Genomic DNA, 17,533 nt, shown 5'->3' with positions numbered 1-17,533 from the left:
CTCAATACAGCTGTAATGCTATCCCTTATCAAAAATAACACTTCCCGTCCTCTCTTGCCTCCCTTTCTGTCCTTCCTGTAGCATTTGTATCCTGGAACATTAAGCTGCCAGTCCTGCCCATCCCTGAGCCATGTTTCCATAATTGCTATGAAATCCCAGTCCCATGTTCCTAACCATGCCCTGAGTTCATCTGCCTTCCTTGTTAGGCCTCTTGCATTGAAATAAATGCAGTTTAGTTTATTAGTCCTACCTTGTCCCTGCCTGCCCTGACTGTTTGACTCACTTCTGTTCTCACCTGTATCAGTCTCAGATCGATCTCTTTCCTCACGATCTCCCTCAGTCCCACCCCCCCACCTTACAAGTTTACATTTTCCCAAGCAGTTCTAGAAAATTTCCCTGCCTGTATATTAGTCCCCTTCCAATTTAGGTGCAATCCGTCCTTCTTGTACCTTCTACCCCAAAAGAGATTCCAATGATCCAAAAATGTGAATCCTTCTCCCACACACCAGCTCCTCAGCCATGCATTCATCTGCTCTATCCTCCTATTCCTGCCTTCACTAGCTCATAGCACTGGGAATAATCCAGATATTACTACCCTTGAGGACCTCCTTTTTAAATTCCTGCCTAACTCTCTGTAATCACCCTTCAGAATCTCAACCTTTTCCCTTCCTATGTCATTGGTTCCGATGTGGACAATGACCTCCTGCTGGCCCCTCCCCCGTGAGAACATTCTGCACCCTCTCTGAGACATCCTTGATCCTGGCACCAGGGAAACAACACACCATTCTGCTTTTTCTCTGCTGGCCACAGAAACGTCTGTCTGTACCTCTGACTACAGAATCCCCTCACACAATTGATCTCTTGGAAGCCGACGTACCTCTCATTGCATTAGAGCCTGTCTCAATACCAGAAACTTGGCTGTTCATGCTACGTTCCCCTGAGAAACCATCGCCCCCTACATTTTCCAAAACAGCATACCTGTTTGAAATGGGTATATCCACAAAAGACTCCTGCCCTAGGTGCCGGCCTCTCTCACCCTTCCTGGAGTTAACCCATCTATGTGACTGTATCTGAGACCTTCCCCCCTTCCTATAACTGCCATCCATCACATATTGTTGCTGTTGCAAATTCCTCATCGCTTCTATCTGTCTCTCCAACCGATCCACTCGATCTGATAAGATTCGCATCCAACAGCATTTATGGCAGAAATAATCCGCAGTAACCCTTAAACTCTCTTTAAACTTCCACATCTGACAAGAAATACATATCACTGCAAAGGCCATTTTTGCTCCTTCACAATCTACAGACCCAGAAAATAACACCGTTTTACAGATTAGATTACAGATTACAGATTACATTACAGTGTGGAAACAGGCCCTTCGGCCCAACAAGTCCACACCAACCCGCCGAAGCGAACCCACCCATACCCCTACATTTACCCCTTACCTAACACTACGGGTAATTTAGCATGGCCAGTTCACCTGACCCTGCAAACACTGCCCCAGGTTAAATTGATAGCTATGGCTTATATTTTAAGTTTAATCAAGAGACTTATCTCCAAAAACATATAATCAAGAAAGAATCCACTGTACTCACTACTGCAGCCTTTCTCTTGGACAGACTTAAAACAACAATTAATTTATCTGATTCTGTGCTGTGAACTTCGCCCAACAGTTCCTCCAAGATTAGTTGTGAATTTCACTGTTTGTTAATTTTCCCAGATGCACTCCGATGTCCAGCGATACATGAATTCAAACAGCAAAGGCGGTAACTGTGCAGGTTCTCTCTCTCTCTCCCTCCTGCACTGTCCTCACCATGGGCTTCCTCTGTCTGCTCTTCTCCCTTTTAAACTGCTGTTGTTTTGACTTTACATTTCCAAAGTTCCAAAACAATGCAACAACATATAAAACAGTAATTACTGCTCCTGGATTTCGAGGAAATCACCTCCAACACCTAAAATACCTCAAAAAAAAAGGAGCAGCTCTTACAGCCAGAAATTTTTCCCATCCTCCATCTTGAATTACCCAGAATCTTGTGCGTCTGAAAATCATAATCCCACACAGATAATCTACCAAAGAGAGTAGCAGCAGAAAGGGAATCCATTTTGCTGAAATATTATCTAATTCCTGCAAACCTCCTCACAAACCAGTATGTTTAGTGTCTCTGTCAGTATCAGATAACAACCTGATCAGCTGCTCCCTCTGAGACACTCTTATTCAAATATGGTCTGCATTAACACCTTTCACCTGTAACCCCTTGTACACTCCTCATGATCGTGGTGGTGAAGAATCTCTTATCATTGACCGTCAATGGGAGAAATTATCAACTCGATTCCAAATGTTTCTATTTTAAAAATCTATATTCGAATATCTGCACAAAACTACATGGACCCTCCGTACAACACAGCACTCATCTGTACAACAAGACATCCACTACCTGTAAGAAACAACACAGCATCCACCAGCCGTCCGACCACGACGCTCACCCCCTGTCTGACCACGACACTCACCCCCTGTCTGACCACGACACTCACCCCCTGTCCGACCACGACACTCACCCCCTGTCTGACCACGACACTCACCCCCTGTCTGACCACGACGCTCACCCCCTGTCTGACCACGACGCTCACCCCCTGTCTGACCACGACGCTCACCCCCTGTCTGACCACGACACTCACCCCCTGTCTGACCACGACGCTCACCCCCTGTCTGACCACGACGCTCACCCCCTGTCTGACCACGACACTCACCCCCTGTCTGACCACGACGCTCACCCCCTGTCTGACCACGACGCTCACCCCCTGTCTGACCACGACGCTCACCCCCTGTCTGACCACGACGCTCACCCCCTGTCTGACCACGACGCTCACCCTCTGTCTGACCAGGATGCTCACCCTCTGTCTGACCACGACGCTCACCCCCTGTCTGACCACGACGCTCACCCTCTGTCTGACCATGACGCTCACCCTCTGTCTGACCACGACGCTCACCCTCTGTCTGACCAGGATGCTCACCCCCTGTCTGACCACGACGCTCACCCTCTGTCTGACCACGACGCTCACCCTCTGTCTGACCACGACGCTCACCCTCTGTCTGACCACGACGCTCACCCCCTGTCTGACCACGACGCTCACCCTCTGTCTGACCACGACGCTCACCCTCTGTCTGACCACGACGCTCACCCTCTGTCTGACCACGACGCTCACCCTCTGTCCGACCACGACGCTCACCCTCTGTCTGACCACGACGCTCACCCTCTGTCTGACCACGACGCTCACCCTCTGTCTGACCACGATGCTCACCCTCTGTCTGACCACGACGCTCACCCTCTGTCTGACCACGACGCTCACCCTCTGTCTGACCACGACACTCACCCTCTGTCCGACCAGGACGCTCACCCTCTGTCTGACCACGACGCTCACTCTCTGTCTGACCACGACGCCCACCCCCTGTCTGACCACGACGCTCACTCCCTGTCTGACCACGATGCTCACCCTCTGTCTGACCACGACGCTCACTCCCTGTCTGACCACGACGCTCACCCTCTGACTGACCACGACGCTCACCCTCTGACTGACCACGACGCTCACCCTCTGACTGACCACGACGCTCACCCTCTGTCTGACCACGACGCTCACTCCCTGTCTGACCACGACGCTCACCCTCTGTCTGACCACGACGCTCACCCTCTGACTGACCACGACGCTCACCCTCTGACTGACCACGACGCTCACTCCCTGTCTGACCACGACGCTCACCCTCTGTCTGACCACGACGCTCACCCTCTGACTGACCACGACGCTCACCCTCTGTCTGACCACGACGCTCACTCCCTGTCTGACCACGACGCTCACCCTCTGTCTGACCACGACGCTCACCCTCTGACTGACCACGACGCTCACCCTCTGACTGACCACGACGCTCACTCCCTGTCTGACCACGACGCTCACCCTCTGTCTGACCACGACGCTCACCCTCTGACTGACCACGACGCTCACCCTCTGTCTGACCACGACGCTCACTCCCTGTCTGACCACGACGCTCACCCTCTGACTGACCACGACGCTCACCCTCTGACTGACCACGACGCCCACCCTCTGTCCGACCACGACGCTCACCCTCTGTCTGACCACGACACTCACCCTCTGTCTGACCACGACGCTCACTCCCTGTCTGACCACGACGCTCACTCCCTGTCTGACCACGACACTCACCCCCTGTCTGACCACGACGCTCACCCTCTGTCTGACCACGACGCCCACCCTCTGTCCGACCACGACGCTCACTCCCTGTCCGACCACGACGCCCACCCTCTGTCTGACCACGACGCTCACCCCCTGTCTGACCACGACGCTCACTCCATGTCCGACCACGACGCTCACCCCCTGTCTGACCACGACGCTCACTCCCTGTCTGACCACGACGCTCACTCCCTGTCTGACCACGACACTCACCCCCTGTCTGACCACGACGCTCACCCTCTGTCTGACCACGACGCCCACCCTCTGTCCGACCACGACGCTCACTCCCTGTCCGACCACGACGCCCACCCTCTGTCTGACCACGACGCTCACCCCCTGTCTGACCACGACGCTCACCCCCTGTCTGACCACGACGCTCACCCCCTGTCTGACCACGACGCTCACTCCCTGTCCTACAACGACGCTCACTCCATGTCCGACCACGACGCCCACCCTCTGTCTGACCACGACGCTCACCCCCTGTCTGACCACGACGCCCACCCTCTGTCTGACCACGACGCTCACCCCCTGTCTGACCACGACGCCCACCCTCTGTCTGACCACGACGCTCACCCCCTGTCTGACCACGACACTCACCCCCTGTCTGACCACGACGCTCACTCCCTGACTGACCACGACGCTCACCCTCTGTCTGACCACGACGCTCACCCCCTGTCTGACCATGACGCTCACCCTCTGTCTGACCACGACGCTCACTCCCTGTCTGACCACGATGCTCACCCTCTGTCTGACCACGACGCTCACTCCCTGTCCTACAACGACGCTCACTCCATGTCCGACCACGACGCTCACCCCCTGTCTGACCACGATGCTCACCGTCTGTACAATGTGACCCTTTTCTGTCCAACATCTGTCTGTACAGCACAACACCCACCTATACAACACAGTGCTCACCGTCTGTACAACATAACATCGACCATCTGTACAACATGGCACTGACTGTCTGTACAATACAGCACCCACTCTCTCTACAACACATTTAACAATCTGATCTCCAAACAAGTCAAGTCTCACTCACTGGCTGTCCTGGAAATCCGGGTTGTCCTTGGAATCCCTGGAAAAGAATACCAGGAGATTAGCTGTGAATATGAAAGTTTTACCATGTTGTCCCATGTTTTTAACATGATCATTGAAAGAGCTTGTCCCTTTAGATCCCAATGTCCAGCAGCAATTGGCCCCAGTTCCTCACCACTGCCAAGTTCACCAGCTGTTGGGTGGCAGCCAGGGTGGGATGTCGGTCTCTTTGCCCTCATTCTCACTTGTGGGTGAGAGGTAAAAGCCAGTGTTAGGAACAGCGGAGCAGGAGGAATGTTTTCAACTGGATCACTGCAGATTGGTACCTCAACTGCATTTACCCACTGTGAATAATACATGTTTTATTTACCAACCTCAGATTTGAAACTTTTGATTACCCTCATAGACTCCACAGCCTTTTGTGACAGAGATCCAGATTTCACTTTTTTTAAAATAACCTCATTACAAACAATTAACAATCATTGTCCACCAGGGGCAGTGTAACAGTAACAAAAGGGTAGAGAATGGGGTAGAGGCTCATTCAAAATGAAATTAGGGAATTAATGCACCCCAGCTCCAACGTTCACCACTCTCTTGATTGCACTACTGTTTGTGTGAGAATACCACGTGTCCCACTTCCAGGGAGTCCCCTGGTTTAGGCAGGTCCAACTTATGAATGCTCGTACTTACAAGTGCGATCCCACACAAGGTATAATTATAAAGACCTGGCAATATGAAGATGTCCTGTACTTACAAACTGGGGAAGGTGGGACTATTACAAATTGGACGGTCTACACCTGCACCAGAGTGGAATTAATATCCTTGGAGGAGTTTTTGCTACTGTTGTTGGGGAGGTTTTAAACTCATGTGGCAGGAGACTGGGAACCAGAAGAGAAGACAAGTAGGCAGCGAGGTGGAAACTGGAGACTGTAAGAATCATGAAATTAGCATTAATAAGGGGAAGAGTAGGCAGAGAGCAGATGAAAACAAAAGAACTGGTGGCCTGAAATGCATCTACTTTAATGCAAGGAGTGTAGTGGGTACGGCAGATGAACTTAGGGCTTGGATTGGTTTCCAGGAGCATGATGTTATTGCGATCACAGAGACTTGGTTGAAGGAAGGGCATGACTGGCAACTAAATGTTCCAGGATATAGATGCTTCAGACAGGACAGGAAGGGAAGTAAAAGGGGGAGAGGAGTTGCATTGCTGGTCAGAGGTGATATCACGGCTGTGCTAAAGGAGGACACTGTGGAGGGCTTCAGTAGTGAAGCATTATGGGTGGAGCTGAGAAATAAGAAGGGTGCAGTTACATTGTTGGGCTGTATTACAGGCCTCCCAACACTGAGCGTGAGGTAGAAGAACAAATAGGTAAACAGATTATGGAAAGATGTAGAGGCAACAGGGTGGTGGTGATGGGAGATTTTAATTTTCCCAACATTGGCTGGGATACACTTAGTGTCAGAGGTCTGGATGGGGCAGAATTTGTACGAAGCGTCCAGAAGAGTTTGCTAGAGCAGTATGTCAATAGTCCATTGAGGGAAGGGGCCATACTGGACTTGGTGTTGGAGAATGAGCCAGGCCAGGTGCTAGAAGTTGCGGTGGGGGATTTCTTTGGGAACAGTGACCACATTTCTGTAAGTTTTAGAATACTCGTAGACAAAGATGAGAGTGGTCCTAAGGGAAGAGTACTAAACTGGGCCAAGGCCAATTATATCAAAATTAGGCAGGAGCTGGGAAATGTGGATTGGACACAGCTATTTGAAGGGAAGTCCACATTTGATATGTGGGAGGCTTTCAAAGATAGGTTAAAGATAGTGCAGGATAGGCAAGTCCCGTTGAAAGCAAAGGATAGGAAAGGCAAGATTTGTGAACCGTGGATGACAGGAGAAATCGTACGACTAGCCAAGAGGAAAAGGGAAGCGTACATAAGGTCCAGGCAGCTAAGAACAGAACGGGCCCTGGAGGAATATCGGGAGAGTAGGACCAATCTTAAATGAGGAATCAAGCGGGCTAAAAGGGGTCATGAAATAGCTTTAGCAATCGGAATTAAGGAGAATCCCAAAGTCTTGTATTCGTATATAAGAAGCAAGTGGGTAATTAGAGAAATGATTGGTCCACTAAAGGATAAGGAAGGAAGGCTGTGTGTTGAACCTGAGAAAATGGGTGAGATTCTGAATGATTACTTTGCGTCAGTGTTCACTGATGAGAGGAACATGATGAATGTTGAGATTAGAGGTAGAAGTTTGATTACTCTGAAACATGTTGACATAAGTAGACTAGATGTGCTGGGGAGGCTAGAAGTTATTAAGGTGGACAAATCCCCAGGACCGGATGGGATCTATCCTGGGTTGCTGAAGGAGGCGAGAGAAGAAATAGCTGGGGCCCTGACAGATATCTTTGTGGCATCCTTAAACACAGGTGAGGTGCCGGAGGACTGGAGGGTTGCACATGTTGTCCCCCTGTACAAGAAGGTAGTAGGGATATTCCAGGTAACTACAGACCAGTGAGCCTGATGTCAGTGGTGGGAAAGTTGTTGGAGAATGTACTGAGGGATAAAATCTATTTATATTTTAAAAAGAATGGGCTTATCAGTGATAGGCAACATGGTTTTGTGTGGGGAGGTTGTGCCTTACCAACTTAATAGAGTTTTTTAAGGAAGTGACCAAGTTGATAGATGAAGGAAGGGCTGTAGATGTCATATACATGGACTTTAGTAAGGCTTTTGATTAGGTTCTCCATGGTAAACTAATGGAGAACGTGTGCAGGGTGTTCTAGCTAGGTGAATAAAGAACTAGTTGAGCAACAGGAGACAGAGAGTAATAGTTGAAGGGAGTTCAATGGAGAAAGGTGACCAGTGGTGTTCCACAGGGGTCAGTGTTGGGGCCACTGTTGTTTGTAATATACATAAATGATCTGGAAGAGGGCACTGTTGGTCTGATCAGCAAGTTTGCAGATGACACAAAGATTGGTGGAGTAGCAGAAAGCATAGGGGACTGTCAAAGAATACAGGAGGATAGACTGGAGAGTTGGGTGGAGAAGTACCAGATGGAGTTCAATCCAGGCAAATGTGAGGTGATGCATTTTGGGAAGTCTAATTCTAGAGCGAATTATACAGTAAACGGAAGCGCCTTGGGAAAAGTTGATGAGCAGCGAGATCTGGGAGTGCAGGTCCATTGTACCCTGAAGGTTGTGCACAGGTGGAGAGAGTGGTCAAGAAGGCATATGGTATGCTCGCCTTCACTGGACGGGGTATTGAGTATAAGAGCTGGCAGATCATGTTAAAATTGTACAATATGTTGGTTCAGCCACATTTAGAATATTGTGTACAGTTCTGGTCGCCACATTACCAAAAGGATGTGGACACTTTGGAGAGGGTGCAGAGAAGGTTTATGAGGACGTTGCCTGGTATGGAAGGTGCTATGAAGAGAGGTTGAGTAGGTTAGGTTTGTTTTTATTAGAAAAAAGGAGATTGAGGGGGGACCTGATTGAGGTTTACAAAATCATGAAGGGTATAGACAGGGTGGATAAAGACAAGCTTTTTCCCAGGGTGAAGGATTCAATAACGAGAGGTCACGCTTTCAAGGTGATGAGGTGGAAAGTTTAAGGGGGATACATGCAGCAAGTACTTTACACAGAGGGTGATAGGTGCCTGGAACGTGTTGGCAGCAGAGGTAGTAGAGGCAGGCACGGTAGATTCATTTAAGATGTATCTGGATGTATCAGATGTATCTGAGTAGATGGGGAGCAGAGGGATACAGATGCTCAGGAATTGACCGACAGGTTTAGACAGTGGATTTGGATCGGCTCAGGCTTGGAGGGGCGAAGGGCCAGTTCCTGGGCTGTAAATTTTCTTGGTTCAAACTGTTGCTTTACATTGTCCTGCATTGTGTCCCAACTTGCATACAAATCAACTCATGAGTGTAGTCAGGAATGGGACCCATTCACAACTGGGGACGGTCTGGATGCCCTTTGTTGTGGTAAAAGAACATCCTTTTGCTCTGGGATATAGCCACTTCTGAGTAAAGTTTAACTCATTAACACAGGGTGTGTTCCAGAGCCTGTCAGAGGGTCGGCTTTCTCTGTGCAAATGTCACTATAACTGAGTATAGGCTATTGAGATGAAAGAGTAATTTAGACAAAGTTGATAGTTGGAAGATTAACAGAAATTGCTGGAGAAACTCAGCAGGTCTGGCAGCATCTAGAGAGAAATCAGAGTTAACATTTCAAATCCAGTGACTGTTCTTGAGAACTGATAACATATAGGAAAAAGTAGTATTTACATTGGTGAGAGAGAGAGAGGAGCGAAGGGACTGTGCAAGGCTTCTGACACACCTTTCACGTGAACCTGTACTTCACTCCATCTAGTCTATTATATTCATGTTCACAGTGCGGTCTCCTCTATAATGGGGAGATGAAACACAGGCTGGGTGTCCGTTTTGGAGTATACTTTCGGTCTGTCTGTAAAAATAACCCTGAACTTCACATTATGCTGCTTCATCATGCCACCGTGCGCCCAGGCTAACATTGGGACGCAGACCTGCTGCAGTGCTCCACTGAACTTGAACATGAGCTTGAAGAACAGAACTTCATTTTCTGCTTGGGGACCCTGCAGCCTTTAGGATTTAACCTTGAGTTCAATAACTTTGCAGCCTGACTGCATCCTTCCATTTTTTTTACCCTTTCCCCATCCCCGGTCCTGTCATGTCACAGATTGCTTTCAGCATAGCTTACCCATGCTATCCTACTCTCAGCTTCCAGTATCAATAACCCAGCTTCTCTCTGTCCTGTCCTATTAGCAATAATCCCATGATTTACCTTCCCCTTTCATATCTCTCTCTCTCTGGGCTCTACCTCTACCTATCCATTCGCCTCTTCTCCCAAGACCCCAAACCTCGTCTTCAGCGTAAATAACACTTTTTCTTAGCTACTATCAGTTCGCAAGAAGAGTCAAATGACTCGAAATGTTAACTCTGTTTTTGTTTCAGATTTCCAGCAATCTCAGTTCTTTGATGTATTCTCATAGTTGGAAGCTCTGGACAGCCTGGGAAGGAGAAATGACACACTGTGACCAATATCTTCAGCAGGAGATTGTCATCAGTACTGACACTGTAGGTTAAAACACAGCGCACGGGATCCAGGAGTTTCTAACCAACAATCCATAGGATTGATTGGCCACGAGAATTTTGAAGTGGAAGAATTTAGCTACAAGTCTATCCAAGATTGAAGCTTTATTCATTCATGGGTTGTGGGCATTGCATTTATTGCCCAAAGATCAATTAAGAGACAACCACATGGTTGTGGGTCTGGAATCACAGGAAGGCCAGATCAGATGAGGATGGCAGTTTCCTTTCCTAGAGAACATTATTCCCCTTGATAGGCTTTCATTACAGTAGACAGTGGTTAAATGGTCACCACTAGGCCAGCTCATGAATTTACTCTGCAATTCAAATGTCCCCATCTACCACAGTGGATTTGAAACATATCTCTAGAACATTGGCCCGGGATTGTCGGTCTCTAATCTTGTGACAAGGGCACGGTGCCATCACCTCTCCTAAACCAGTAAAACAGCTAGGAGAAGCATACTGGCACCACTTGTATATTTCCAAATGGAACTCCAGTAGAACTGATATGCTCATTTTCAAGTATTACTGGCTAATGTTTTACTGCTGCTTTTCCCTCTGGGAGATCAGTTCAGGAGAGTCAAAATCACAACTGGAAGCATCACTTACTTGATCTCCCTTTTCTCCTCGTGAACCAGGTAATCCTGTGCCACCTTTGGGGCCCTATCAAGAAAAAATAAGAAGGGTTTCACATCATGGATGATAATACAGCTGTGGCTCAGTGGTAGAATCCCTGTCTCTGGCTTCAAGTCCCATTCCGGATACTTGAGCAGAAGATCAAAGCTGTTTCCAGTGCAATACTGAGGGAGTGCGAAATCTGAGAGGTGCTGTCTTTTCAGTGAAATGCTAAACTAAGGCCTTTACACAGACAATATAGATCCATAATGCAAAAACAGCATCTCCATGTTAATCATTAGCCCTGATTAGATTAGATTACATTACATTACAGTGTGGAAACAGGCCCTTCGGTCCAACAAGTCCACACTGACCCACCGAAGCGCAACCCACCCATTCCCCTACATTTACCCCTTTACCTAACACTATGGGCAATTTAGCATGGCCAATTCACCTAACCTGCACATTTTTGGACTGTGGGAGGAAACCGTAGCACCCGGAGGAATCCCACGCAGACACGGAGAGAATGTGCAAACTCCACACAGTCAGTCACCTGAGTCGGGAATTGAACCCGGGTCTCTGGCGCTGTGAGGCAGCAGTGCTAACCACTGTGCCACCGTGCCGCCCACAAAGTAAGATAACAAAATAGGTGGTGTGGGTGAAGGGGTGGTCCTCAGGCCTATCTGTACGGTACTCCCATCTGTTCTCCTGCCTCCAATACCCTATCAGTGCATTTGGGGGTTTGACTGGAAGCCAGTTTTCTTGCTGAATCAGAGCCAGGAAATCGGTGAAGAGAACCTGCCAATTCTTTTTAACTTGTGCTGCCACCGGATTACCCAATCCAGGGCCTCGGCATGTTCCCAGTTCCCAAATAGCTTTTCCCCAAGAACGTAACTGAGGTATTGCAACTCCTTGCCCCTGTATCATGTAACAGGATAGTTGTACCCGATCTGATGATTAAAATATTGATAAAATATCCAGATTTAGACTTGGCGTCTGGATACACTGAATTAGGAAATAAAATTGTGTTTGGGATATAAAAATGCTACAAGGTAATGTCTTGAGACGATAGATTTCGAATTGTGTCCAAATCTTTTCAGGGTGCATGCTCTCAGCTACATTTGTGGGGAAGTTTGCTGCAGATGTGGCCTTGTCCTCCCTCTCCATGGTTCAGTGTTACAAGGTCGGAGAAGGTCAGGTCTCACCCTTTTACTTCTGAAACCCAGAGGTTGTGCTTATGGTCCAGAGACATTGCCTTTGTAGCGCAGACTGACACAACAGTGCCATTTGGAGAATGCACCACAATTTGACATGTTAAATGAGGTCAAAACCCCATCTTGTGCTATTTCAACAGCAAATGAGCTGTTGTCTTTCTCTGTATAACATTGACAATAACAATTCAGCAGTAATTTGTTGGCTGCGAAATACTTTGGGACTTTGTGAAGATGTTAACAGGGGCTTAATAAATCAAAGTTCATTCTTGGGTTTTAAAGTCAGTGACATGTCTGGGATGGGGCTTCAGTCACTGACAGACCCCCATTATCCTAACCCACATGTTCAAACTTCTTTAGGAAGCTTGAACAGCCAGTACAAACAGGAAATCTCATCCTGAGGGGATGGAGAGGGGACATTCAAAGCTGAGTCCACCCTCTTAATATCCTGGAGACTGGGCTAAATATCACACACTATCAACAGTGATTAACAGAATATCTGCCTTGGTATGAGATTTACATTGGGTGTTTTTAACAGCTACCTCATTTATGAAATGTTTCCTATTGGCTCTTCTTCACTGTCCACCACTCAGCTCGATAGTCAGTCCCTTTGACTTGCCCAGTACGGCTGGTTTAATTCAATAGAGCACTGGAACTAGCTGGCTTCCCTCTTTGAGCCCATTTTTAAATGTTTGATCTAGCTTGTAGTTTATTACTGATCTATCAATATTCAATGGATTTCAGAAGATACTCACCACTGGGCCCGATGGGCCTTGGGGACCAGGGATACCAGGAGGGCCCTGCAGGAGAGAACAAAATAAATGGGAAGCTGTCAATCAGATTGGAGGGTAGAAATAAGTGGCTAACAAATGAAGCAACTGACTCCTGACTGGCTGAGAGAAAGAATTCTTGAGAGATGAGATGCTGCTCCCAGCTAACACTACATATTAATCCTATAAAGTTTTAAAATGTTTCAAGTGAATAAACTGCTTGAACTAATTTAGAATCTACAACTATCTCTACTCTACATTGAGAAAAGTAATAGATATTAACTAGATTCAAACATCGAGAAAGACCAACATCTGTTATCCATTCCCTTATTGTCCTTGATTTGCTAGTCCTTCCAGAGGACCATTCAGAGCCAATCACAATGTCGTGGGCCTGGAGTTACATGGATAGTAGGTCGGGTAGAAATGTCAGATTTCCCTCCCTGAAGGAAATTAGAGAACCAGACATGTTTTTAAAACAAATGACGATAGATGTTGTGGTCACAATGACCAAAACGAGCATTGGGAGTCCAGATTTATTATGAATTTGAGTTTCCCGGTGGGATTTGAACCCTAGTCCCCTCAGCATTAGCCGGAGTATCTGGATCACTAGTTGAATGATGTTTCTGTTTCACCACCATTTCACCACAGTATTCAGCATGAAACATTCTCATACCAGGGGCCAAATAGGTTGGATCCTGCGTTGGGAAGATATGTACGCACCACGTTGCTTAAACAGGCTGGTCGGGCCTGTAAAATGGTGTCAGGTTAGTTATTGGTCCATTTACACTGAGACTCCAGTTGCTGCATTCTTAAATAAGATCCTGACTTGGCTAACCAGAAACACTGCCTGTCTTGACCAATTACCACTTTTTTCCAAGAGGTTGCAATCATGAAGTTGCATAGGGTCAAGCATTCTCTGTACATTATCCTGCTATTCATAGCAAGCATTAAGCAGCCTGACCAGAAACCCCTATGTTCCTTTTTCACTTCCAGTAGGAGAAGATATCTTTCCTCTGCATCTTGGAAAACAAAATACGAGGCAGAGAGAGAGAGAGAAACAAAAAGAATGTCTGAGAGGAATATGTGACGGAATGAGAAACACAGTTTAAAACACATTTAGTCCAAGAAATGCTATGGGAACACAGTCAGCTGCCACTGCTTCTTGGTCCTTATTTCTAATTTTGCTCTTACCGACTCGCCCTTCTCTCCAGGAGGACCCGAATAGCCCCGCTCTCCTTTAAGGCCCTGAAAGAAAGTCAGAAATGTGTGTATGGGGCTATCTTTCACATGGCAGTATTCAGGAATGAGTGAAGTTTACTCCATAAACTGATGGACTGGCTGACCATGTAACACAAAGACATCTTGACATTACCAAGTAAGATCTATAGCTACTTGGCAACCACAATTCCCAAAACTCATATGGTCATTGTCAAGAGGGTGTGAGCGTGACATCAGTTTGATAATATAACCATCAGCCATTTTAATGATTACAGAACAAATTTTGCACAATGTACAAATGTTCTCAGTATTGGACAACAGCTGATCAGCTATTGAGAAAACCTTGTATCTTTTCAGTCCTCTTCTAACTCTTCCTTTTCTCACACGAGGCACCTGACCATAATCCAATCAGTGACATTGTTCATCATTTAAGCCATATATAGATATGACTCCATGTCTTCCCTCATTCTTTCCCTAGCTTCTAGCAAATGTGACTTAACACTATCAGCCTTAAAACGCAATAGCACTGCCGCATTATTTCCCTTTCCCCAATCATAAAGCTAAGGTTAATGCTCCCTCTACTCCTACAAATTCAAAGTAAAGCTGCCTCAAATCTGTCCCGATCAATACTCCAATGTCAGGGACAATATGGGGCTAGATACAGAGTAAAGCTGCTTCTACATTGTCCCCATCAAACACTCCCAGGTCAGAGGCAGCACGGGATTACATACAGATTAAAGCTGCCTCTAGATTGGCCCCATTAAACCCTTCCAGAACAGATTCTGTACAAGGTTAGATACAAAGTACATCTCCCTCTACTCTTTAAACTGAAAGTAAAACTTCACCTGCACTGCCCTATCAATGACTTCCAGCAAAGGGACTACAGGGGGTCAGATAAGAGTCAAGCACCTTTTGCATTGTTAAACTAAAGCTCTCTCTCTGTTATGTTAAACTGAAATTGAAGTTCCTTATACACTGTCCCCATCAAACATGCCCAGGACCGGTCTGTGTGGGATTAGTTACACAGTAAAGTTCCTTCTATGCTGTTCTATCAATATAAGGGAAGCCCTGATGTGGGGTAAACAAACACTTGGAAACACCATGTTTCACCATTACCAGTCCAATGTATGGTCTTTATTATAGAGTTTAATATTGATTTATCGATAATGTCTTGTTGTACTTGTTGACTTGATCCTATGGGATATGGGGTGGTCTGAATGAAACTTGAACAGCTACTGATAAATAGCTCTGTCCAACAAAGTCCAGGCAGGAAACAGTTTCCATGTATCAGCAGCAGCACTCAATCTCACGGAGCACGCCAAGTGAAAACCCTCCTTTCCTCGAGGTAGTTTCAGAAATGTCTGCCGCTGTCAAAATCTGACCCAATGATCTGTTGTTGACATGTGACCAAACGCCAGTGGATGTTACAAGCCATTTGGGAGGACAAATAATACAGCACAGGAGGAACAGGCCCTTCAGCCTTCCAAGCCTGCGCTGACATATTTTGCCCTTCCATACTAAAACTGCCTTCACTTACAGGATTCATATCCCTCTCTTCCCTTCCTATTCATGGATTCGTGCAGGTGCTTCTTGAATGCTGCTGTTGTGTCTGCTTCCACCCCCTCCTCTGGCAGCACGTTCCAGGCTCTCACCACCCTGTGTGTGAAAAACTTGCCTTGCACATCTCTTTTAAACTTTCCCCCTCGCACCTTGAACCTGTGTCCCCTAGTAATTGACCCCTCCACTCTGGGGAAAAAGCTTCATACTTTCCACTCTATCCATGCCATTTGCAACCTTATAACCTTTTATGAGGTCACCCCTCAACCTCCTGCATTCCGGTGAAAACAAACCAGTCTAGCCAATCTTTCTTCATAGCTAAAATCCCCCATAGCAAACAACATCCTGGTAAACCTTTCCTGTACCCTCTTCAAAGCATCCACATCCTTCTGGCAGTGTGGTGACCAGAACTGTACACAATACAGAAGGGTGTTACAGGCCATTCCTGATCACACCTTCCTATTATGTTCATACCTACAGTTTTGAGCTAGGGCACCTGAGCCCAATTGGATGAAAGTCTGGCTAAAGATGGTTCAGTTCCCTATAGCAGGGCATTCTACTATTTGAAGCATTGTCTGAGTTGTATACAGAGCTTGGTGCACCCGCGATCTATTTCAAGAGTCTCACTGTGTCCCAATCTATCCTAGACTGAAATCCAGTTACTTTATGCATTTCAGATGCTCCTCACGGGAGACATACCGAGAGACCAGGCATTCCTGATGATCCAGGGTATCCGGCAGGGCCAATAGGACCCTAGGAGACAAAGACAACACAACATGGTTAGTCCAGCTGGCTATGATGGGTCTAACTTCACAAAGCAACCTTTAAAGGACACTGGTGAAGAATGTTCAGCGACAGTGAAGGAATACAACAAATAAACACAAGGCTTCTCTATAAACACTGTGAATGAGGTGATGCTACAGAGTGGACAGCAGCTACTGGTTACCCATGAGAGCCTGTCGTGGTAATGCGACCCAGGAAACAGAGGGAGTAGCCGCTTGAGGAGCTCTGTAGTACGTCTGATCATCAATCAGTGGGCAGGATAGGTTTTGCTGATGAAGCATGAGAATATTAAGCCCATCGATTGGAACAATTAATCCTACTCCTCTGTCATTTTTACATTGTCCTGCTAATGACTCCCCTCAAGTGTTTATCCAATTCCCTTCTATAAGATAATTACAGAATCTGCTTCTCTCAGTCATTCAGATAGTGCACTCCCTATCATAACAATTCAGAGAGCACACAAATTTAGCTTCAGGTTACCTCTCATTCTTTTAGCAATCATCTAAAATCTGTCTCTTCTGGTTACCACGGGAACCCATCCTGAACTGGAACCATATTGCCATTCCTTCACTGTCACTGTCAAAATCCTACAACTCCAATAAATTTCAAGAGAAAATGGTTAGATTCTCTTTTAAAATGGAGATGGTGTGGGATTTGTATTTTACTTGCTGCTTATCAGCCCAAGCCTCAACATTGGCCAGTTCTTGCTGCATTTGGGCCTGAATTGTTTCTGCATCTGAGGAGCAGTGAATGGTGCTGAACATTGTGCAATTATTGGTGAACATTCCCATTTCTGACCTTATGACAGAGGGAAGGTCACTGATGAAGATGGTTTGCTTTAGGACAGCACCTTGAGGAATTTCTGCAGAGATGTCCTGGAGCTGAGAAGACTGACCTCCAACAACCACAATCATCTTCCTTTGTGCCAGGTCTGATACCAACCAGCAGAGGTTGATCCCCTTAACCCCACTGATTGCAGTTTT

General features: G+C 46.9%; 1 protein-coding gene across 5 annotated transcripts in view; it reads right to left on the bottom strand.

The window, feature by feature from the left end:
* Positions 1-17,533, bottom strand: part of col16a1 (collagen, type XVI, alpha 1) — a 371,262-nt gene that overhangs the window by 49,381 nt on the left and 304,348 nt on the right. For all 5 annotated transcript variants that reach the window (XM_087976933.1, XM_087976932.1, XM_087976935.1 and 2 more), the window contains 5 exons: positions 16,467-16,520; positions 14,184-14,237; positions 12,978-13,022; positions 11,006-11,059; positions 5,280-5,315 (listed from right to left, as the gene is read on the bottom strand). In XM_087976933.1, coding sequence (XP_087833059.1) covers positions 5,280-5,315; positions 11,006-11,059; positions 12,978-13,022; positions 14,184-14,237; positions 16,467-16,520 — 243 coding nt within the window. The remainder of the gene's footprint in view (positions 1-5,279; positions 5,316-11,005; positions 11,060-12,977; positions 13,023-14,183; positions 14,238-16,466; positions 16,521-17,533) is intronic.

Source organism: Chiloscyllium plagiosum, unplaced genomic scaffold, assembly GCF_037043375.1.
Source record: "Chiloscyllium plagiosum isolate Xiang-an unplaced genomic scaffold, Cpla_swu_hap1 HiC_scaffold_30, whole genome shotgun sequence".
In the NCBI taxonomy this organism is placed as follows: Eukaryota; Metazoa; Chordata; class Chondrichthyes; order Orectolobiformes; family Hemiscylliidae; genus Chiloscyllium; species Chiloscyllium plagiosum.
This window is presented reverse-complemented; position numbering and strand designations above follow the sequence as displayed.